The 24,999-nt window shown below is 37.4% G+C and overlaps 1 protein-coding gene across 5 annotated transcripts in view; it reads left to right on the top strand.

Annotated features, from left to right (window-relative positions):
- Positions 1-24,999, top strand: part of BMPER (BMP binding endothelial regulator) — a 499,083-nt gene that overhangs the window by 389,287 nt on the left and 84,797 nt on the right. The window contains exon 14 of one of the 5 annotated variants that reach the window (XM_060686112.2): positions 11,240-12,095. The exons of the other annotated variants lie outside the window; for them this stretch is intronic. Coding sequence (XP_060542095.1) covers positions 11,240-11,252 — 13 coding nt within the window. The 3' untranslated portion in view covers positions 11,253-12,095. Of the gene's footprint in view, positions 1-11,239; positions 12,096-24,999 lie in introns of those variants that run through there. 5 annotated transcript variants of the gene reach the window in all.

Genomic DNA, 24,999 nt, shown 5'->3' with positions numbered 1-24,999 from the left:
GTCATCTCCTTCAACAGCTTTTTCTGATCTCTCACGATCTTTTCTATATTTCTCCAAATTATCATCCACTGGTTATTCTTTTTTTCCCTTAATTTGGTATTATCTTCTCTATATTACTGTGTTACTGGGGGCATTAAATATTTACCCCTCTAGAATCTGATATTTAATTTAATTTACCACTAATTCAATTCCGAATATCCTATTGTCATTAGTTATCTTATGCGTATTCTGTTCTATTCACATTAATTTCCACAGTTCATAGAGTCTGACTATTGCAAATATCCCACAATCAATAAATACAAATAATAATTAATCAGCTATAAAAGCAAATATCCCTATTTGTCATTCAATCAATTTAAATCAATAGAATTTTTCTAATATATAATTTTTTACAATGGGTATATATAAATAAATAGATAGTTGATTAATTAGTTAATTAATTAATACTCTAATATTACTTAATATCACAATTAATTTTTAATAGTAATAAATGGTCTAAATAGCAAAGGAGAATTAATTTAAAGAGAGAAAGAAAAAAAAGAAAAAATTATATCACTATATATAACCAATCCTATATAAATCTATACAGATAAATTACTCTAATATATGTAGTTATAAATATATGAATATGCAAGTATATACGACAATTTGATTAAATATCCCTCATAAATTGATTAATTAATTAATTGAACTCAATGTCTTCGCTAATCACAAGAGGAAAGTGTGCAGCAGTGTTCAAAATAAATCAAATTTCACAAAAATACTTTACTTCCTATTAGATTTAGAAACTTCTTTCCCTGGGGTCAGTTCGTAACAGTCTTTAAAGATTGGATTCTATTACTGTCAGAGTATTTCAAAGATTATTTTTCCTTGATGCTTGATGCTCCTCCCTCCCTCTCTGTACACTCGAAGATCTTGTTGCTGTCCCTAGCAATGGCCGCGTTTCTGGTCTCCCACTTCTTTATCAATCCAATCTTCAAGACGACCTCCAGAAACGAAAGCACCTTGATTCCCCAATAAATTTATTTATATCACCTCCCGTTCTCTAATAACACCTCTGCTGTGCTTCACCACTTTCTTTGTCACTTATTTCTCATCGGCTTGCCTGCGACTATACGCCAATCTGATCTAAGCCTTCACTTGCTGTCACCGCTTGCTTCCTTCTGTGGATCCTTTTCATCCGACCCAGCCGATCTGATTTTGCCGATTTCAATCACAACGTGTTCGAGGGAGAGTAGGTACGAGCACTTTCCCAACACTGACTTCACCGAAGTGCCTTGCTTCCCGTTTTTGTTGGCTATCACAGCTTCGAGTCCGCCATTAAGAGGCAGACGCGCCGGGTTGGTTTGACAGTGGCAGTCAGACCAGCAGACAGTGCTTGCTTCTCACCACTCTGCCTGCCGAAAACCCGCTATTGTCCGCGAAGCTCTCCAAGCTTCCATGCCTCAAAGGGTCCCCAAAACATGGCATAAAAGTGGCGTTGTGGAGCAGCGATTGCTCTCACAGCACCATGCCGCCACGGATCGCCAACCAGAAGTCCAAACACATATTTTCATTATATTGGAAGGTGATCTGTTGCTGGTGCATCTGTGACTCTTTAGAATGTGCATTCCTAATACATTTTCACTTGCATATTTTTGAAATTCTTAGATTTTAGAGAAGTCACAAACTCTGCCTCTTTGTATGTGTAGAGTGTTGGTGCATGTAGAAAAGAGGTGGGATTTGGATTACATATCACCACTGCCATTTTTCCTCCTTTGCCTGGCAAATGCTAATGCTAATATATCACTTGGTCTTTTTCCCCCTTCTCTTACTAGTACTCTCTAATGTTACCCAGTATGTTTGGTGACATTGTGGTATCACAAGAGCCATGGTGGCACTGTAGTTAGATTGCAGTATTGTAAGCTAATTCTGTCAACTGCCAGCAATTTGATTCTTACCGGCTCAAGGTTGATTCAGCCTTCCATCCTTCCAAGATCAGTAAAATGAGGACCAGATTGTTGGGGCAATATGCTGATTCTGTAAACTGCTTAGAGAGAGCTGTAAAGAGAGCCTATGAAGCTGTATATAAGTCTAACTGCTATTGCTATTGCTAATGTCAGATTTCATGTTTCCATACAGTCACTGAGTATCAACAGTAGGAACAGATATATTTACATCCTATGTTGCTATGCATAAAATTAGTATAGCATTATTGTAAGAAATTAGTATTGTATGAAATGGAAAGAAATCTACATTTTGATTCATTCATGATAAAGCTGATATGACAAGGAGGCCTTGTTAGACCAAGATCCTGAAGGACTGCCCTGGAACTGAACTTTATATCATGTTTTTCATTAGCTATCCTCCTTATATCCATGTGGAATTATCCATTGGTTCAACACAATCTTTCACATAGTTTCTCCTACCCATCTTAACAGTCAGTGGGCAAAAACCAACATGTGTGAAGAACTAACTTTGCTCTGTGCAATGCTGGTTTCTGCCAAACAATCCACAGTGATCTTCTGTTGCGTTTTCAGCCACTGGAAATTTTTGAAAGAGTTGGAGAGAAATGTTTACATAGAGTTTTTTTCCCCTCTTCATTTTGATTACTGCTGTGCAGAGGTTAGCTTCATACTGTTGGGCCTTTGAGAGTTGTGAAAAGCATAGGAAGACAAGAACAACATCTGGATATGTGATCTGGAAATAACAAATAGTAACTTGTCACTTTCTAGATCCCTCTTGGATGTCTTTTTGCTTGCTTTTTATGATATCTGGATGAGATAATAAAATGAATTTGGAATGTATAGAACTTTGCTTAGTGGCCAATTTTACTTATCCAGCTAATTTTCTGAAGAACATTTGTAGAAGTCCAATACATAAAGCAACAGACCTCTTTGGATCTCTGTCTAAAATATTTACAACATACTGTAGCCTAATTGTACTGCAGTAGATAGTCCCTTGGAGATGAGGTTTAGAATTGACTGACAAGAATTAAAATTCTAACTTAATATGATTACCATGTTTATATAAAGGTCTTTTGTTTAGGTCATTACTTGAGCTATTTGAAGTCTTACTTCAGGCTGTACTGTGCCTGTGTGTGTAGGCAAAATGAATTCTTGGTGAATCATTATGTTTGAATTCTAATGACTCAATGAACATTTCATAAATGTTGTACGCTTTCTTTTCCCATTTTTTTCAAATTTTAGTAAATGCTGAAAATCAAAATTAGGTAAATTCCTGGTTACCAGCAAGTGATTTCCTACAACTTCAATGATTACATAATGATGTAAGTTCTCACTAAGGTCACATTTATTCTAATGTATATATTATCAGAGTTCAGAAATAACATTTTCAGCACTGCTCAATCAATAATTAATCTAAGATTGTTAAAGTTCTGCATTTATCATGCAATAGAAACATCTCTAATCCTGAAGTGTTCTTGAGCATGAAACTCAAGAATATCATCATAAGATGTCATAGAAGAAGAATTCCCCTTTTTAAATTTAATGGAACATTAATTTGACATGTTTTATTTGTCACTTTTGACATCTATTCCACAACCAGTGTGTTAGACCTCAGGTGTATAGTTCTGAAAAACTTTGTATTTTCAGAGATATCTTCTATTTCATTTTAGTGACATATGTTTCCTCTTATTTTCCTGCTATTTGACAAAAGTATTTAGAACAAAATATTATCCACCTGCTGCTTTCTTAAACTTCATGATATGGAGCAGTGTTTCTCAACTTTAGCAAATTTAAAATGTGTGGAGTTGAATTCCCAGAATTCCCCAGTCAGCATGTTCTTACTTCAACTCAAGAGGCACAGTTTCTGTCTAGGACATTAAACCTCCTGGAACATGAAATGGGACTTTCTTTGTGATGATACCTACTCTGGGGAAGTTCTGTTGCAATATTTTCAGGATCGGACTCAATAATATTAGTCAGAGTTAAAGGTTTAAATATATTTCCTTTTATTTACAATAGGCATTCTATATTCACTGAATATTCACAGATAGAAGCAAGGAAAAGGGTGTAGGTGGCTCCTTATATATACAATGGGTGGAGCTATAAGTGGGAGTGGTGAATTATGAATACATTAAGAAGTGAAGAATAAGTTAACCCCTGATACCCCGTTCATATATTATTTACACATTAGAGAATAAGGCATTTACATCTGACAAATCCCCCTCTAAATGCCGATTCGTTATACAACACCAATTACACTCAGATTCAGGACAATACAATACATACAATTTAGAAGTTAAATATTTGTGTTGCTTAGAAGGTAAAGGCTTTGTCAATATGTCAGCTAATTGTTCTGAGGTATCACAATGCACTGCTTTAATAAATCCATCCTGAGATAATTGTCTCACATGTTTAAATTTTATATCTATATGTCTGGACCTTTGTCCAATGGCATCAGATCTAGATATTTCAATGGCTGCTTTATTATCTTCATGCATAACAAAAGGCAAAACAGGTTTTTTCCAAACATCTGAAATTAAATCATTAAACCATACAAGGTTATTTGCAGCTTTGGATAAACAAACATATTCCGCTTCTGTCGTTGAAGTGGCCACTAGTTCTTGTTTACCAGTGTACCAGTAAACTGGACAGTCATTTAAGAGAAATATATAACCAGATGTACTTTTTCTACATGAGGTGTCTCCAGCCCAATCTGCATCTGCATAACATGTAAGCTTTGGTTCTTTATTGTCTTTAGGTTCTAATATTAAGCAAAAGTCTAGTGTACTTTTCAGATATCTTAAAATTCTTTTAACAGCTTCCCAGTGATACATTGTTGGTTTGCTGACATGTCTGGATAATAGATTGAGTGGTAAGGCGATATCTGGTCTAGTCCAATTAGATATATAAAGAAGTGAACCTATGATTGATCTATAAAACGTGTTATCCTTGAATTCGGGGGAAGATTCATCAGTATTTCTTAGAAAATCAGTTTGCATAGGAGTATCACAAGGTTTGGCATTGTTTAAATTGCATTTATTTAAAAGTTCTACAATCTTATCTCTCTGAGTAAGTTTGAATCCCCTTCTAGTCTTATTAATTTGGACACCAAGATATTTGTTTACTTTACCTAGAGATTTTAACGAGAAATGTTCATTTAGTTTGGTTACAAAGGTTTCTCTTCTCTCTTTATGTTTTCCTATGTATAAAATGTCATCCACATAAATCAATACAAATTCAATGTAATCATCATCCTTTTTGACAAAAAAGCAGTTATCAGCAGTAGTAGCGTTGAAGTCCATGGTTCTAAGTACTTTCACTAAACAATCATACCATCGTTTACCAGATTGTTTTAACCCGTATAAACTCTTGTTTAACAACCAAATTTCATTTTTGTTTGTGTATTGACTGTGAGGTGCTCTTACGTATATTTCTTTATCTAGTTTAGCGTGTAGATACGCAGTCTGTATGTCGTATTGAAATACATCAAGGTTGAGTGCTGATGCTACCACTAGAGCTGTTTTGACACTCTCTGTTCTTACTGTGGGGGAATACGTGTCAGTATAGTCCTCCGGATATTTCTGTGCATAACCTTGTGCAACTAGTCTAGCTTTGTATAGAGTATTGCCTCCCTCTAAGTTCTTAATTTTATATATCCACCTGGTACCAATAATTGTTTTATCCTTAGGTGCAATTGCAGGTGTAAATACATTTAATCCTTGTAAACTTTCCATCTCTTTTTTCATCGCTAATTCCCATTTTTCCTTTTCTTCACGAGGGAGTTTTAACACTTCCTCATATGTATTGGGTGTTGTTGGCTCACCATCCATATGCATTATGTAATCTTTGTATTTACTTGGCATTTGATTTCTGGTGTTTCTAATGGTTTTTTCAGGTTTACTATCGTTATCATGCAAATATCTTGCTTCCTTTTTTGTTAATGTGTCTGTCTTAATTTTGTGTTGGCTATTTGTCCAAATTTTGGTTTTGTTCTTATTTTTGTTGATATTTTGCTTTTCTATGATCCCTTCTTCATGAGATTTTGTACCTTTATATTTATTTGGAAATATTTCATTAAGATGTAATTTAGACCAGTTAGCCTGTTCATGGAACACAGCTGTTCTGGAGACTATAAATTTGTTATTGTTATCAATGAATCTGTACCCTTTAGTACCGGTTTCATATCCCATAAATCTGAGTCTTCTGGATACGTTTTCTCCCTTTCTTCTTAATTGTTTAGGTATGTGTACGTCTGCAGTGACTCCAAATATATGCATGTGTGCTAATTTTGGTTTTCTATTATACATCACTTCATATGGTGTCTTATTTACAATGCTGGACCATGTTCTATTTTGTGTGTAATTTGAATAATGTAAGGCTTCTGACCAGAATTGTTTGCTTAAGCCAGCATCTTCCAATGTGCATCTAATCATGGTTTGTAATGTGGAATTTTTCCTCTCTGCAATCCCGTTCTGGAATGCAGAAAATGGACTAGATGTGTAATGTAACATTCCTTTGTCTTTTAACCATTGGGAGAATTCTTTAGACATGAATTCGCATCCCCTATCTGTCATAATTTGTTTTATTTTGATGTTGTGTTGTGTTTCTATGCGTTTGTAAAATTCTTTAAATTTTTGAAATGTTTCATCTTTGTGTTTTAATGTATAAACAAACCCATAGCGGCTATAATCGTCCACTATTGTCAGGAAGTAACGTTTTCTATAAGTGATTGATGGAGTTAATGGACCAACTAAGTCCATGTGTACTAAATCAAAAATTTTGTTAGTTGATCTAGTAGATTTTCTTGGCCTGGGGCTAGTTTTTAGTTTTGTAGATTTACATACTGAGCATTCCAAATAGTTTTCACAATTTTTTATTCTAACACCTTCTGCGTGTTCAGTCATTTTTTGTACTACAGGAAAACTGGCATGTCCTAACTTCCTATGTAAGATGTGAGCACACTCATCATGAATTGGCTTACCTATTTTTGGTTTTTTTTCATTGTGTGCATCTTTGTGATCATGAGATGTTTTACACTCATCATTGTCACTATTGCTAATATTTTCATCATCTACTTCAATACAATCTTCCATATTTGAGTCAATGTTATGCAACCATTTTTCCTTAGTTATCAGATAAGGTAGGCCTCCTTTAATCATCACTGTGCCTATATTTATTTTATTCTTCTCCAAAATCGCTTTTCCTTTTGAAAAAACAATGTTAATGTCAGAATCTCTACTTAGTTTTATAGCACTTAGTATGTTATGAGGTATCTCAGGTATTAGCAATACCCCCTCTATTTTTCCTAGACCAGGCAAGGTTACATTCCCTCTACCTAATACTTGCACCTTTTCTTGGTTAGCTACCTTTATTACAAATTTATCTTCTGCAAATGAAGACAATATATTTTTGTTATTAGTGGTGTGATTAGTTGCTCCAGAATCAATAAGCCAATTATTGTTCTCATTTTGCTGTATGTTAGTGTTGTCTTGTTTATTTAGCCCGTTCAGTGAGCCAGATTTTCTATCCTTTGAATTATCTCTGCCCCCTCTATTCTCTTTGTAATTTGGTGGGCTCCTATATCTATGTCTATCTATGGAAGACTGTCTATAATTGTATTTGTTTCTATATTCTGACCTATGCCTTTCTCTTGAAATTTTGGGACAGTCTCTTCTATTGTGTTCCCTGGATCCACAATTGTGGCATTTAAATGTTTCATTATATTTTTCTTGGAAAGCTACTTTCCTATATGGTTTGTGTTCTGTGTGATTGCTAGAACGATTCCTTCTTGAATTGTCTTCTGCTATCAGTTTATTGGATAGACTTTCTATGGATAAATATCCTAGATTGATAGTGTCTAAATGTGACATAAAATTGTCCCATGATGAATCAAGTGAGTTGATAATAACACTTTTCATTGTTTGGTCTGAAATCACCTCCCCCCTCAAATGCAGCTCAGCTCTTATTTTGTTTAAATATATTAAATGCTCACTTATGGAAACCCCTGGTTTTACCCTAGATGAAAAGAAATCTTTAGACATCCTTGTGGTGGTAGCTACACTGTCACTGTGAAATAAATTAAACATGCATTGAATGATTTCTGAAACAGTCAGATTTGGCTTAATGCTATGATACATTGCAGGAGACACACTAGATATTATTAAGAAAAATGCTCTATGGTGTAAACAATCTATTTTTAGAGTCCAAGGTCTTTTTGGGGGACTAGTGATAAAAAATAATAAGTTTTCCTTCATAAAGACAACCTGGAGCTGTTGATACCATTCTTGCAAATTAACGCCATCAACCCTTAGCTTTGGGAAGTCACTGGGTAAATTTCCGACATTATTGTGTCCATTACTTACAACCTGAGGTAGTCCGTGGTCTCGCAAGTGTAGAAAATTGCAAAACGGCATGGGGATGCTCGCAACGAGTCTGCATGGTCTCCTCGCCAGTTCATGTCTTCCCGGACCGTCTGCGTAGTTTTGCGCATGCGCGTTGTCCATTTCTTCTTTGGAGTCGTCGTGGAAGGTTCTCTCCATTGTGGCTCGCTCGTTCTGCTCCTCTTCAGATGAATCGGTCTCTGGTTCAATTTTGGGAGTCTTGACGATGGCGGCTGCTCTTCCTCTTCCCCTGAGGGCTTTGGTGCTTGCTTCGGTTTGTGGCGTAGGGCGGTACCGGCAGGGTTCTCTGGGTTCGGGCATCGGCGTTCTCGTAGTCAGGATGGGAGCGGGCAGGTCTTGAGGCATCGGCTTGCTCGCTCGCTTCTTCGGTAGCTGTTTGTTAATTTTTAGTTTTGGCCCAAATGCAGCAAAAAGCGTTTTCATTGCTGATTTTATTTGGGAGTTTGTTGAATCATCTTCACTTTCTGATTCTGATTCTTCTGAGGAGTTTGAATCTTCTTTTTCATTTTCGTTGTTTGATAACGTTTTTCGCGCCAGAAATTTTGAATTGAGCATTTTGATTGGCTCTGCTTCGCTCACCCTGGAGGCCTGTTGAAACCAAGATGGCTGCCATTCAAAATTTCGCGCGGGATCACCGTTTTTCTTCTTTGTAATGACTTTCTCTGCAGTCATATCACTCACTATTTTTGGGTCTTTAGACTTTTCATTAGTGATGTTTTTCTCTCTCGCTGCTCCGCTGTTCTTCAGCATATCTTGGAGTTTCGCGATGAGGCTTTCATCATTCTTCTGGCTCTTTAATAGTTTTAATATCTCTGACCTGAGTTCGTTATTCTCTATTTCGATTTCCTTCTGGTCATCAATTTCATCTATTATTTCTTCGTCTTCAGTGGTGTATTCTTCGGATTCTCTCGAAATTGCGTTTGTGGATTCGTTGATTATTTCTTGTTCTGTTTCCATTTCTTTGCTGTAGGCCCTGGTGTTGGGCCTATCTTTCTTAGACATTTTTAAGTTTTTTTATTGAGTCAATTAACCATCCTCTGCTACCAGCTTGTTGCAATATTTTCAGGATCGGACTCAATAATATTAGTCAGAGTTAAAGGTTTAAATATATTTCCTTTTATTTACAATAGGCATTCTATATTCACTGAATATTCACAGATAGAAGCAAGGAAAAGGGTGTAGGTGGCTCCTTATATATACAATGGGTGGAGCTATAAGTGGGAGTGGTGAATTATGAATACATTAAGAAGTGAAGAATAAGTTAACCCCTGATACCCCGTTCATATATTATTTACACATTAGAGAATAAGGCATTTACATCTGACAAGTTCATTGTGGAAGTTCATTCATCAGCTTTTTCCTATTTAGTATTGTAAAGCTTGGGTGGCTCCATCTGTGATGTGGTTCAATTAATTTGGGACAAGATCTGTGACTTTCACATAAGAGTCATTATGGATATCCAGTATTAAAATTGCTGCATAGTTGGTGGTCTGGACAGATTTTTTTTGTTTGTCTTTTCAGAGCTACTTAGTAGTTTTTCTACAGATGCTCCCTTAAGCATGCATTTGTGTCTTCTTTCCATTTATGACATTCCAGAGCTATTTTTAAAATTCTTTTTATTGTTTCAGGAAGCTGAAGCTCAAACAGCAGAAGCAATAAAAACATTCCCTGTGCTAGTATTATTGGTTTCTTCACCTTTTAATTTAGATTGCAGATGCCACATAGGCCTTGACTTCCCTCCTCAATGGCAAACCCCTACCACAAACAACTATGTCTGCAGTTGGTTTCTGTGCCTCTCACCACTTCTGTGTTCCATTTCCTTTTGTGGTTTTTATTCCCACAGTAACTGATACATGGGACTTTTCCTCTCCTGAGAATAATATATGTTACATGGCATTTTCATAGTTCTGTTGTAAATGTGGGGATAGTCTATCCAGATGGGATCAAGAGTTTCTGGAATTCTGCTGTTTCTGTGTCTGGGCTGATATTTCAGGCATGAAAAAGATTGCTAAAGAGTGTTCCTGGCTCATAACCTTTGCTCCATGAATACAAATATGGTATGGTGAATTGGAAAGTAAAGATTAGAATAGAGTAAGCGAATTTCTAAAATTCTGTCATGGCAGTGCTCATTGGTGCTGGCAAAATGCACATTTGTTTATTTTATTTATATTTATATCTTACTTATTCAAGCAATGTTCCTGAAATTAGCTTACAAAATGTAACACTTTGTAAACCATAAAGCCATATAAAACCAAATGTGGCACTTGAAAGAAAAATTAAAGTAGCAACAAGACAATTGCAAATTGATTGTGTTGCAGTAGCTGGGAAGACATATTTTAACCACATATTTGTTTAATCCAACTATTTCCACAAAGTGGCCTTGGTTAATTTTTACACTGACTCTTACTTGTCCTGCCCTGTGTTGCAATAAATGATACTTGCCCTGCTCTTCATGTTTGTATACAACACAGGCCCATTGAGAGTTGTTGACACTAATCAACTGTTCCCTTGCACTCTCTCTGTGTACCATTAAGCAAGAAAGTAAGGTTGGATGGTGATAAAAAAATACAGACAGTGAACTAACCTTGTGGCAATGCTATCCATCAACCGTATTAGGTTCCAAATATAGGTAGGATATTTTGATTTTGATTTTGATTGTACAAGGCAAAATGGTTTGCAAATATATTGACTGGGTTCAAGTTTATACTAATATCTATTCCTGATTTGTGTTATTCAAAATTCTCTTCTTATAGAGAAGCATTTATTCTTGGGAATGCAGCCTTTCCTTCCATCTTTGCTTCCTTGCTCAGCAACTTAGTTGGTGAAATTGATTTAGTACCTCCTGGAATTAAATGTCTATTCTTAGGAAGTAATTAGAACTCCTTCCCATAGGACATCACAATGACATCAGCAGCAGCGATCGCAGCTCCATGATCCCGCACTGAACTCTCCTTGTTAGAGGGCTCTAAAAGGAGCCAAAGCCACCCTGTAGGGGAGGTGAAGGACAGAGGGATGCCCTGGAGGCACGAAGAGTCCAACTCTCCTGCTTCACCCAGGGAAAACCCTCTAACCCGAAGGTGAGGAGCAGTGGTGGCCATCATGGCTGCCACAAACCTGGGGCAACCAAAGCAACAAAGACAGTGCAGGAACAACTAGAGGAACAGTGTGTGACTGGGTGAGATTAAGCTTGATTTCTGCCTAAAAGTTATCCCCAAAGAAATGATCTTGGGGGAAAAAAAGAGATGTTCAAAAGATTTTTTTTCCAAAAAGTTTTTTATTTTTTAAACAAAAACAACATAAAAACATCAACTTTCCAAACGCTTAGAGACAGTATTTCGATGGGTGAAAATCATTTTGTGCTCTCAAAATTTTCAAACTCTCATTATATGACAGATATTCTTATCTCTATCAGAAAAAAAAACTAAGTGCTTAACCATTTTATGAAATTTCATTTCATGTATAATATTTCATCTCCATGCTTTATTATCTATCCATTGATAAAATAGTTCCCATATCAAATAATATTGTTTATCTTCCTGTTCTCTTATTTCAAATGTCAATGTACTCATTTCAGCACAGTCCAACATTTTCCTAATAATTTCTTCATCAGTAATCATCTTCTCTTCTTTCCAGTTTTTTGCAAATACAATTCTAGCCGCTGTTAATATATTCACAATCAAATATTGTAGTTCTTTGTTAAATGTTTCTGGTAAGATCCCTAATAAAAATATCTCTGGTTTAAGGTCAATATGTCTCTTTGTCATTTTTTCCAACCATGTGTGTATCTTAGTCCAAAATCTCCTTGCTTCTACACATGTCCACCACATATGGTAATAGGATCCTGGGGTCTGATGGCACTTCTAGCACTTCTCCGATTTGTTCTTGAACATTCTGGCTATCCTCGTTGGGGGTAAATGCCACCTGTAAAACATCTTATACAAATTCTCCTTATATGCTGTAGACATTGTCATTTTATAATTATGTGACCACAATTTTTGCCATTTCTCTAATCAATACTATAACCAAATTTTTTCCCCCATGCTATCATTGTCTCTTTAATTTGTTCTTCTTCCAATTTTGCCTCTAGCAAGTGTCCATATAACTTTTTAATTACATGGTCATCAGAGCCCATCAGTATCTTATCTAAGGTAGTCAAAGCATTGTAAAAACCTTCTTGTTTGAGATTTTCTTGATATCTAGAAAATATTTGCATATATGAAAACCAATCCATCTTAAATCTCTGATCTTCTAAGTCTTGCTTTAATTTAAATTCACCCTTTTCATCTATATCTAACAATTTGTTCCCTTTTGAATATCACTGGATATGAAAAAGCTTCAATTTTAGATACCCAGACTGGAATCTTCAAATAATGATCTTTTTTAATCCTCTCCCAATTCAAAAGCAACGCTTCACGTATCTGATGTCTTCTAAAATATCCCTGTATTTTGGTTCCTTTGTACCATAAAAAGGCATGCCACCCCATCAACAAATCATGTCCCTCCAAATTCAAAAGTCTAGTATTTTTCAGTGTTACCCATTCTTTGATCCACATTAAACTAGCTGCTTGATAACATAATTCAAAGTTAGGTAAACCAAAGCCACCCCTCACTTTAGCATCTTGTAACAACTTAATTTTTATTCTTTCTTTTTTATTCTTTTATTCTCTCCTTGCCAAATGTATTTCAATATCATTTTATTCAAATCTGTAAAAAAATCCTTATCCAACTTTATCAGAATTGTCTGAAACAAATACAACATTCTAGGCAAAATATTCATCTTAATAGTTGCAATTCTCCCAATTAAAGATAGTTGCAAGTTTCGCCATTTTTCCAAATCTTGTCCTATCTGTCATTTAACCTTATTATAATTATTTTCTTTAAGAGAACTACACCTTGCTGTCAATTGTATCCCCAAATATTTTACTTTATTCGTAACCTGTATATTTGAAATCTCCATCAATTCTTCTCTTTGCTTTTTCAACATATTTTTAGTCATTATCTTTGTCTTTTCTTTATTAATTTTTAGACCAGCCACTTCTCCAAACTCTCCAATTTTTTCTAGCAATTTATTTATAGATGTTAAGGGTTCTTCCATAATAAAAACCAAATCATCTGCAAAAGCTTGTAATTTATATTCCTCTTTCCGAATTTTCATACCTTTTATCTCCTTTTCTTCTCTAATATTTCTATTTAGCACTTCCAATGTCAATATAAACAATAATGTGGACAGTGGGCATCCTTGTCTAGTGCCTTTCTCTATTTCAATATATTCAGACAATTCTCCATTTATCATTACCTTAGCCTTTTGTTTTGTGTATATAGCTTCAATTGCCTGAAGAATTTTTTTCCCAAAGCCCATCTCCTCCATCTGTAACATCATAAACCGCCAATTGACATTGTTGAAGGCTTTTTGTGCATCTAAGAATATCAAGGCCATCTGCTTTTCAGGGTGCGCTTCGTAGTATTCTAAAGTGCCCAAGATTATTCTTATATTGTCTCGGATTTGTCTTTTAGGTAAAAATCCATTTTGATCGGAGTGTATAAAATTATTCAAGTATCTCTTAAGTCTTTCTGCCAATATCGTAGCAAAGATTTTATAATCTGCATTTAGCAGGGATATCGGCCTATAGTTTTTGATTTTTTGTGGGTCTGTCTCTTCTTTATGAATCAAAGTGATATATGCCTCAGTCCATGTCTTGGGTATTTCTTTTTTTTATCATTACTTCATTCATAACCTCCAGCATTGGGATCAATAGTGAATCTTGTAGAGTTCTATAATATTTGGCTGGCAGTCCATCTGGGCCTAGTGCCTTTCCATTCTTTTGTTTCTTAATTGCCTCTATTAGCTCCATCATCATTATATTTCCATCCAATAACTCCTCAACCTCTTTGGGAATTTTTGGCAATTTAGCTTTTTGTAAATACCTTGCCACTTTATCCTCTTCTATTGCATCTTTCTTATATAGTTGTGTATAGTATTCCTGTATTATTTCCCCCATCTCTTTGTTTCCAAATCTACTTTGTCCTCGATGATCAGTTAATTGCGTTATTTTTCTTGATTCTTTTTCTTTTTTCAATTTATAAGCTAACCATCTACCAGGTTTATTTGCGTTTTCAAAATAATTCTGTTTAGCAATTCTTATTTTTTGCGCTAATTCTTCCTTCTCCAGTAGATCCATTTTGTGCTTTATAGTATTCATTTTAATTTTTACATCTTTCTTATATGGATCTTTCTGGAGTTCTTTTTCTTTTTATGATCATCTCTCAAAGCTTTAAGGGTTTGTCTTTTCTTCACATTTTTTTCCCGTGTATAATCGATGATTAATCCTCTGGCAAAAGCTTTCATTGTATCCCAACGGTTTTGTATCGATGTTTCTTTCTTATTCTCCTTGAAAAAACAGTCCAATTCTCAATTCACTTTCTGTGGAAAATCTTTCTCTTTTAATATTGTATTGTTCAATGTCCATCTAGATCTGCCTTTTCGCCCTTTCCAAATAGCAATCACTGGATTGTAATCCTCCCATGTATTAGTATCTATATTCACTTGTTCAATATTTAAAGTCAATTCCATTGTTGTGCATATCATGTCCAGTCTGGACCAAGATAAATGTCTGTCAGAGTAGAAAGTATATTGTCTATTTTTCCCCATTTTTCTCCCTCCAAATGTCTTTCAAGTTTATTTCCTCTGTCACTTTAAAAAAAGTCCTTGGCAATATCTTTCTACTATATCTTGTTGTTCTACTTGTTTTATAGTCCAGTTTTTCATCTACAATACCATTAAAATCCCCCATCATGCAGACATTTTCATACTCCATTTCAATTATCTTGTTATGTAATTTCCTATAAAAATCACTCTGATTATTATTAGGGCCATATATTGCTACTAAGAGTACTGTAATTTTGTATTATTATCAATTAATTCCACCATCAAAATTCTACCTTCTGGATCAGCATACTTCTGTTCAGCCGTAAGTGTATTTCTAATATACAGAGCAATACCTCTTTTTTTACTTTGCGACAATGATAAAAAAGTTTTACCAAGTTTTGGTTGAATCAGTAATTGTTCGTGTTGCTTTTTAATATGCACTTCCTGTAAACAAATTATATCAAATTTTAATTTTTCTAATTTATGAAATACTGTTCTTCTTTTGTTGGCCGAATTAAGTCCATTTATATTTATTGAGATTAATTTCCTTTCATCCATATTCATACTTTATGATTAGGTTTTGTTGCTCTAGTTGTTCTGGCTTCACGTTGCTCTTTGTATTCTATGACTCTACCCACAGCTCCTTCTGTTTCTTCCAGCGTTATCAATTCCTCTTCCACAGGTTTTATTGGGGCTAGCGTTGCTTGAGCTTCAACTTCCATATCAGCGTCCATCTCTTTAAGAACTTCCTCATAGAAAGCTCTTGCCTTGTCAATTGTATTCAGTCTGTATTTGAGAGTTCCATGTTAAGCCTACTCCCTCTGGGAACAGCCATCTGTAGTTAATCCCTTTTTGCAACAAAACTTTAGTCAAGAATTGATATTTCCTTCTTATCTCTCTCACTTTCCTTGGAATTTGTCTGAAAACTGTAACTTCCTTCCCTTTGTATTCCAAAGCCTTGTCACGAACAGCCTGTAGAATCTCTGTCTTAATTGATTTCTTGGTAAATCTTATATGTACTTCTCTTGGAAGCTTATTGCGCATTGCGTATCCAGTGTAAACTCGATAAATTTCATCAATTCCGTCCATCATCTTCTCTTTAGTTACTTCTAAGGCCTCAGCTAAGTTGTATTCATAATCTCAGCAAGATCCTCCCCTTTTTCTTCTGCAACATTTTGAAATCTTAAGTAGAATTCTGCTTTGTCCATTTCCCATCCAATTAAACCAGATGTTCCTTGTTCGACCTCTCCGAGTCTATTCTCAATTTCCTTCATTTTTCCTTCTTTTTGGCCATCTTTTTCCTCCAATTTAACCAGTCTTTCTTCGTATTTCATCATTGTTTGCTGTATGCTAACCACCTTTTCATCAGTTTTAAGTAACTATTGCTCCATCCTTTGTTATTGTTTTTCCATTCTTTGAAGTCATTTGTGTCCTCTCTTTCTCTTTCTCTTTCTCTTTCTCTTTCTCTTTTTCTTGCTGTATTATTGTCTGAATAGAGTGTTGGCCTCCAGATGGTGATGAATATGGTGTAGTCGCTGCAGCTCCCACCGTCGCTACTTTCTTGCTCATTTTGGAGTTGGCTAAATTCGCTTTGAGTTCAAAAAATATTTAAAGGGTCGCACTAAATAATGGGGCAGGAAAATAAAAAAAATAAAAAAAACTAGGGTAGAAAAAGGGGGAAAAGAGGAAAGAGGAAACAAGTAATAAAAAGGAAAAAAAAAATCCAATTCTTCAGGTTCTTCCAAAGACCCTAATCCAAAAGGAGGGGAAAAGACTATATGTATATGTATATGTGTGTGTGTGTGTGTATGTGTGTGTATATATATATATATATGTATACACATACATACATACACACACACATATATATACATATGTATAGGAAGAGACAAAAAATTGAAATGCTCCTCCAAATAAAAAGCAAAAAAAATAAATAAAAGAGAAAAAAATAAAATCAAAAAATTTAAAATCAAAATTAAAATTAACAATTAACAATAATTCTTCAGGCTCTTGAGTGCCTTAATCCAATATTTGTATATAAATCAAAAAAAGGGGGAAAAAGAAAAAAAAACAATAGCAACAAAGAGAAAAAAAATTAGTTCTTCAAATCCTTTATGTCCAGAGAATCTACAGGGAGTGATTTTTCCTTTTGCCTCTTTCCAAGCCATACATCTCACTGGAGTTAAGATAGTTACTCAACAAAGAAGTAAAAAGAAAATAGAAAACAAATTCAGGTCCTTCCAGTATATTCCCAGGCTTTAACAGCTTAAAAGAAGAGCACTTGTGTAAACATTGTTCAGTAACTCTTCAATCTCTGTATTTGTTTTTACTACAATATATCCTTTCTTCTGCTACAAAATTTCTTTTCCAGTGGGTGGCAGCACTACACACTCCCCTAATTCTCCTATCCTTATAAGGGAAAGGGGGGGGAAGGGAAAGAGAGAAAAAACTTTCTTTTAAATAGCCCAAAAGTAAAAAAAGTAAAAGTAAAAAAAAGGTCCCAATCCAAATTTCAACTCAGGAGGTATTACAAACCAGGATCCACAAGTTCCAAAGATTTCAAAAGTGTCCCAATACTGCTTTCCTGCTTTCAATTCAGACCAGTTATCCAAAACGGAAATAAGCCAATTGGGTAATTTCAAGTCTTTTAAACTATATACTTGGGAAGAATAAAATCAATCCAAAATAGGTTCGCCGCTCCTCTTCATTTACTGCCCATCATAGTTCCATGTACTAATAATGGTGTTCTTAGTAGAGGGGAAAAAAAGTAAAAGTTTCTCACTGATCTAATCACTGTTGTTCCGATCTTCCTTCCTGAAGTTGCCACAGCCTCTGCAGCCGATGGCTGCTGCTCCGCTGCTGGAAAAAGGGCTTTCCCGGCTCAACCAGGGACTTAGCGATATCCCTGGGAGCCTCAGGACGTGCCCTCCACTGTCACAGTCAAAGCAAGACTGTGTGGTCCGGTTCGGACCGTCCAGCAGTGGAGTTTCTCGGTGGGGTTCCAGGAGCCCTAGAAACCCCGCGCGTCTCACCACGGCGCCAACTTCCGGTAAGAGATGTTCAAAAGATTAATTTTAGCAGCTAATGGGCACTTTGAACTATTCATTCAGTCCTGGAAAAAACCAAAATAAGGAAGAAATAAGAGTTGGGTTTTTTAAAAATCATTGAATATTGAATTTTGGATTGGCTTAGTGTTGTTCTGAAAAGGCATTTTAAATGCTGGATCTGGCTCATCGAAATAATTGACTTTGTTTTGAAATAAATGGATTCTGATTGTAATTAATATCTGGTGGAAAAGTAGCATTGAAATTTGAGAGGAGAGTGCCATCTGTTGATGACGGGAAGATAATACTCCTATAACTGGACTTATTTTGAACTGGACAGAGTCTCTTTATTGTACAATGTTTATCAATATTATGACTGGAGTTGAAGGAATAGCTGTGGAAATGAGTGGACTTTTTCATGAGGTGTCCTTGATGTTCCAAAGCATTAAAGTTTAATGGATGGTCTAGATGAGAAAATGGAAAACATTTTACAAAGAACAATAAATAAAGATCAAACTGCTCTTGAAATGGTGGAAGCTATAGAAAGCAAGATGAAAAAAACCAGCAAATTGAATACAAAAAAGGAACAAATATAGATCAAAAAAATGAGCAAATGAAGCAAATTCTCGATGAAGAGGAAGACCAGATAAATGGCAAGCAAAAGGAGTGGAAAAAACAGAGGAATTGGCCAAATCAAATAAATCAAGGACTGGAGAAAAAATTGGACTGACAAATCAGCTGATAAAGGAAGAAAGACTGAAGAAAATAAAACAGATAAATCAGCAAATGAACAGACAAGAAGATATTGTTTTTTTTATTTTTTTTGGATTTTTTTTTTTTTTTAGACATAAAACATAAAATACATCTTTTTAGAGCAAGGATTTGATCCGGTATAAAATAGGTACAATTACTCACATTCCCTCAACCAATTTTGTTCCAAATTTTATCCATTTACATCTTTAAAAAAAAAGAAAGAAAAAAGAAAAAAAAAGTCTTATTCTAAACATTTATCATTCTACTATATCACCCAAAATTCTAAACAATTATTTCCAAATAGACACCATTCCAAATCATTGTCATTTTAACAATCAATATTTCATATATATTCCTCATTCCTAAGACCCATTACATCAAATCTATATTCTGCTTCTCTTAAATGGCTTAAATGGCTTCTCTTAAATCACTTCAAGGGCATCGTTGGGGTGGCCTGGGGTGGAGATGTACAGCTGGGTGTCATCAGCGTACTGATGGAACTCCACCCCGAAGCCACGGATGATCTCACCCAGTGGCTTTACATAAATGTTGAACAGAAGGGGCGAGAGGACCGACCCTTGTGGCACCCCACAAGCAAGGTGCCTCGGGGTCGACCGCTGCCCCCCCGTCAACACAGATTGCGACCGGTCAGAGAGGTAGGAGGAGAACCACCGCAGAACGGTGCCCCCCACCCCCAACCCCGCCAACCGGTGCAACATGATACCATGGTCGATGGTATCAAAAGCCGCTGAGAGGTCTAACAGGACCAGGATAGAGGAGCAACCCCTATCCCGAGCCCTCCAGAGATCATCCACCAACGCGACCAATGCCGTTTCCGTGCTGTGCCCAGGTCGGAAGCCGGACTGGAGCGGGTCTAGATAGACAGTTTCATCCAGGTACCGGGGAAGCTGTTGTGCTACCACACTCTCAACAACCTTCGCAACAAAGCGAAGGTTGGAGACTGGACGATAGTTAGCCAAAACAGCCGGATCCAGAGAGGGCTTCTTGAGGAGGGGCCTCACAACCGCTTCTTTCAAAGCGGCCAGCAGGACCCCCTCACTCAAAGAAGCGTTAACAATCTTCTGGAGCCAGCCTCGTGTCACCTCCCGGGAAGCCAGTACCAACCAGGAGGGACACGGGTCCAATAAACATGTGGTCGCATTCAGCCGTCCCAGGACCCTGTCCATGTCCTCGGGAGCCACAGGATCGAACTCCCCCCAGATAACACTCTCAAGACCTGTCTCAGTCATCCCATCCGGACATACCCAGTCAGAGGCCAGCCCTTCCCGAATCTGAGCGATTTTATCATACAGATACTGCACAAAGTCCTCAGCTCGGCCCTGCAAGGGGTCATCCCGCGCTTCCAGATGGAGGAGGGAGCGGGTCACCCTAAACAGGGCGGCCGGGCGATTATCTGATGACGCGATAAGAGCGGCAAAATAGCTAGATTTTGCCGCTTTTATTGCCACTAGGTAGGTCTTAATATGAGACCTCACCAGTGTTCGGTCGGATTCGGAGCGGCTGGTCCTCCAACTACTCTCCAGGCGTCTTTTCCGGCGCTTCATCTCCCTAAGCTCCTCGGAGAACCAAGGAGCTAGGTGAGTTCGGTGCCGGGTCAGAGGCCGCAAAGGCACGACACGGTCCAAGGCCCCGGCAGCCGCACTATCCCAGGCGGCCACCAGGTCCTCAGCCGAGTCGTGAGTCATAGTCTCAGGAAATGGCCCAAGCTCCATCTGGAACCTATCAGGGTCCATCAGGCGCCTGGGGCAGAACCACCTGGTCGGTCCCGCCTCCCTGCGGTGGGGTGCAGCGGTTAGAAAGTCCAGTCGAAGGAGCGAGTGGTCAGACCATGACAAGGGTTCGATGACTATATCCCCTGTATCAAGGCCACTCGACCACTGACCAGAGACAAAAACTAAGTCCAGAGTGTGTCCACCCATGTGAGTGGGGTCATGAATTAACTGAGTAAGGTCCATGGCCGTCATGGAAGCCATGAACTCCCGAGCCACCTCAGACGTTTCGCCGACAGATGGCAGGTTGAAATCCCCCATGACTAGAAGTCTGGGGGTACCAACCGCCACCTCAGCTATGACGTTGAGCAGCTCAAGCAAGGCCGTTGCCACGCGGCAGGGAGCCAGGTACGTGATCAACAAGCCCATCTGTACTCCACGACCCCATCTCACAAAAAGGGACTCACATCCGGCTATCTGTGGAACAGTGGTCTCCCTCGGATCAAGACTTTCCTTTATAATAACCGCCACCCCCCCACCCCTGCCCTGAGCTCTCGGCTGATGGAATGCTCGGAAACCTGGTGGGCACATATCCACGAGGGGAACCCCCCCCCTCATGGCCCAACCAGGTCTCCGTAATACCTGCCAGGTCCGCTCCCCCCTCCTGAATAAGATCGCAAATGAGGGGGGCTTTATTTACCACGGACCTGGCATTGCACGACAGCAGCCGAAGGCTCGGGCCCTGAGAGTCTGAACAGCCTGGGATACGAGAAGGGCTATGGGGACCGGGGCGCGCCACCGCTCGAAGATAGCGAGTGCGCGCCCCCACCACATGATGCGGCCCCCTGCTCCCGCCGTATCTGCCCCTCCCACTCAACACATTGATAGAAAAGCCCTCGACAGAGTGGACTCTAATGTCCCCCTTACCCCCGGGATCTGCACCCTCCGTGGCCCCACTAACAGCTGGGCCGGACCCCTCCCCCCGTGGGTTAACCCCCAAACCCACACAACCCTCCCACCCCTTATCTCCTCCACTTCCTCCTAGGTTTATTTTTTGGCTGGTTCACATCTTAATCAGCTGCTTTCCAGCGATGCTTTTCTCCACTTCTAACCTTACTTATTTAGGCTGGTTCATAATATAGTTTTAACTGCACACCGACGTTATCTCCTTCACTCCTCCTAGATCTATTATGAAACTGGTTCGCAACTCAAATAGTTGCTTTCCAGCAATGCTTTCCTCCGCTCCAACCTCTATTTTTAACTGGTTCACAACTTTATTTCAGTTGATCTCCAAATATATTTTCCTCCACTCCTCTTTTTATTTTTTGACTAGTTCACAGTTTTGCTTTAACTGTTACCCAGCATATGCTTTCCTCCACTCCTAACGCTATTTATTGGCTGGTTCACAGCTTTACTTTAACTGTTTCCCAGGACATGCTTTTCTCCACTCCTACCTTATTTGTAAGACAGGATCATAGCTTTGCTTTCACTGTTCTCCAGAATCATGCTTCCCTCCACTCCTAACTTCATTTGTTTAGCTGATTCATAGCATTTTATGTTTTCCTCCATTCCTACATCTCTTATTGTTATTTAACTTTAAATTAATTCACAATGTATTACCCATATTTATTTTTCTATCCATTCTCCTCCATATCTTTTACTAATTTAAAATAAGAATGTATATCAACAAATGGCATCGGGCCTAGCTATCTTCGAGACCGCCTGCTGCTACCGACGACCTCCCATCGTCCCGTGCGCTCCCACAGAGAGGGCCTCCTCAGGGTGCCATCAGCCAATCAATGTAGGCTGGTGACTCCCAGGGGGAGGGCCTTCTCTGTGGGGGCACCTACCCTCTGGAATCAGTTGCCCCCAGAGATAAGGAGAATCCAAGACCTTAGTGCCTTCCGCCGTGCCAGTTTTTCCAGCAAGCCGGGCTGGCTTAAGAAGAAATTTTAAATGTTTTAATTGGTTTGTATTTTTAATTTTGGGCCAAATTTATATATATTTTAATTGTTTTTAATATTTGTATTTCATGTTTTTTAATTCTGGCTGTACACCGCCCTGAGTCCTCAGGGAGAAGGGCGGTATATAAATTTAAAAATAAATAAATAAATAAATAAATAAATAAATAAATAAATAAATAAATAAATAAATAAATATCTTAACTCCTATTCTCTCCTAGGCTTTCTCCCATTCCACGCTTATTAGTTCAGTTTTCATTATTCCATTTAGTTTCTTCTTTCTGATCTTCAATAAATCCTCCAATAAACAGATTATATATCCAAAATCAAGCCTCCTGAATTTTTTTTCAAAATAATCCACTTTAAGTAACAAGCAAAAGGTTTCTCTTTCAAGTAACAAGCAGTCTGGAATTTACACTTTCACTTCTCAGCTAGCAACCATTTTGTCCATCTCCATTTGTCTTTTGTCTTTGCTTTTAAAAGCATATTTATTTCCTCTTCTTTTTCCTCTCTCTCAAACATAATCCATTCTCATTTAGCCACAAAAAAAAGAAAAAGAAAAACCAGATCTGTAGTGAGATCGTTTCCAAGAAGTCGGTAATTGACGCTATCCATCAACAGGTCTTTTCCTTCCACCATTCATTTGAGTCTTTTTACCCCAATGGTCCTCAGCCGCTGTTAAGGCTGGGGCACACTTATTATAATCCAGCATTTATGGGCAGTTCCCGTCTGGGCAGAAGTCCACTCACCCGGCTTTCAAACTCCCTGCTCCACTCTCCACTTCTCCTCCTGCACATCCTTTTGTTCCGGTTGCCACGGTCTCGGGGCAGCTGTCATGGCTGCTGCATCCACCGCCGCCAGCGCAGAGGGCAATCCTCCAGCCCCGAGGAACCTGCCCATTTCTCTCGGCTGTCCGAGGAGTCCCTCTCTAACCTCCTGTCCCTACAGGACAGAGTAGGTCCACAGACCTGCCAGCGGTGGCTTAACAGACGCGGTGCCAACCGGAAGTCCTAGAAGATATTGTTGATAAGGAGATTGGGACATAGGCAGATATGTGGGAGAAGTGGCAATATATATATTGGGAGAAATGTTTAGATTAAATAAGAAAGATAGAGATGAAGATAGAGATAAAGATGAGAAGTGTGGGAAACGAGTAAAAAAATGGATACACCCAGTTGAATGCAGAATTCCAGAAAATAGCTAGAAGAGATAAAAATGCATTCTTAAATGAATAGTCCAAAGAAATAGAAGAAAACAATAGAATAGGGAAGATCAGAGATCTCTTCAAGAAAATTGGAGATATGAAGGGAATGTTTCTTGCAAAGATGGGCATGATAAAGGATCAAAATGGCAGGGACCTAACAGAGGCAGAAAAGATTAAGAAGAGGTGGCAAAATTACACAGAAGAACTATACAAGAATGAGTTTAACATCCCCGATAACCATGATGGGGTGGTCACTGACCTCGAACCAGATATCCTAGAATGTGAAGTCAAATGGGCCTTAGGAAATCTGAGCAACAACAAAGCTAGTGGAGGAGACAGTATTCTAGCTGGCCGATTCACAAATTTAAACAGTGTTTAGTCATTTCAACTAAATTTACAATTTCTATACTTCCTTTTATTCTCATCTATTTTTTTAAAGCCAATATTACCCTTCATTATCATCTCTAATCTTAACCAAATTCATTTTTTCCCCTTCTATTCTATGTTGTACCCCTTCCCATTGTCATCTATTTGTACATCCATCCTCAAATTAATTAATTGTGTGGTGTTACAACTATTCATTTCTTATAGAAGTAATAAACCCACTCATTTTATAATATACATTTCCTTTGATAATACAATCCAGCATTTTAGTATAAATCAGTTAGTTATATCTATCTTTTTTCTTTATGTATTAATCATAAACCAAATAATTTCCCCCATGTTTCTTTATATAAATTCCAAGAATATAAACATGGATATTCCAATTATTTCCGTTTTCATGCAATCCAACTCCTTACAAATCAATTAATTATGTTTACATAATAATAATCATTTCTGCTTTCACCACAATATACAATTAAAAATATTTCAATTATTACAGTTTCCCTAGTTAAATTTAAAGATGTTCTAGCTGTCATCCTCTAATCATATAGTTTTCCCCATGTATTGCTCAAAGCCACAACTTAATCATTTCTATTTTCACCACCATATACCGTTAAAGGTATTTCAATTGTTACAGTTTAAACTTATTCCTATTTCTAAAAACTTATCATTATAAAAAAATGCAGTTAAAAATATTCCAATTTTTATTCATTTCATTTTTACAATCATAATTTTCCATCATTCATATTTCAATTCTAAGTATATATAGTATATTTCTCTTTCATTTCTTTCTCTTTTTCTCCCTTTTCATTTTTATTTTTGCCTTTTTTTTCTTTTGCACTTTAAAATCTTGAACTCTCCTATTTTGCCCTATATTTCCCATTGTTTCCCATCTCTCTTCTCTTTTTCTTATTTCCCCACTGTTTATCC

Source organism: Pantherophis guttatus, chromosome 4, assembly GCF_059756535.1.
Source record: "Pantherophis guttatus breed Tessera chromosome 4, ASM5975653v1, whole genome shotgun sequence".
In the NCBI taxonomy this organism is placed as follows: Eukaryota; Metazoa; Chordata; class Lepidosauria; order Squamata; family Colubridae; genus Pantherophis; species Pantherophis guttatus.
The sequence above is the reverse complement of the archived record's forward strand: the minus strand, read 5'-3'. Positions and strand labels throughout refer to the sequence as shown.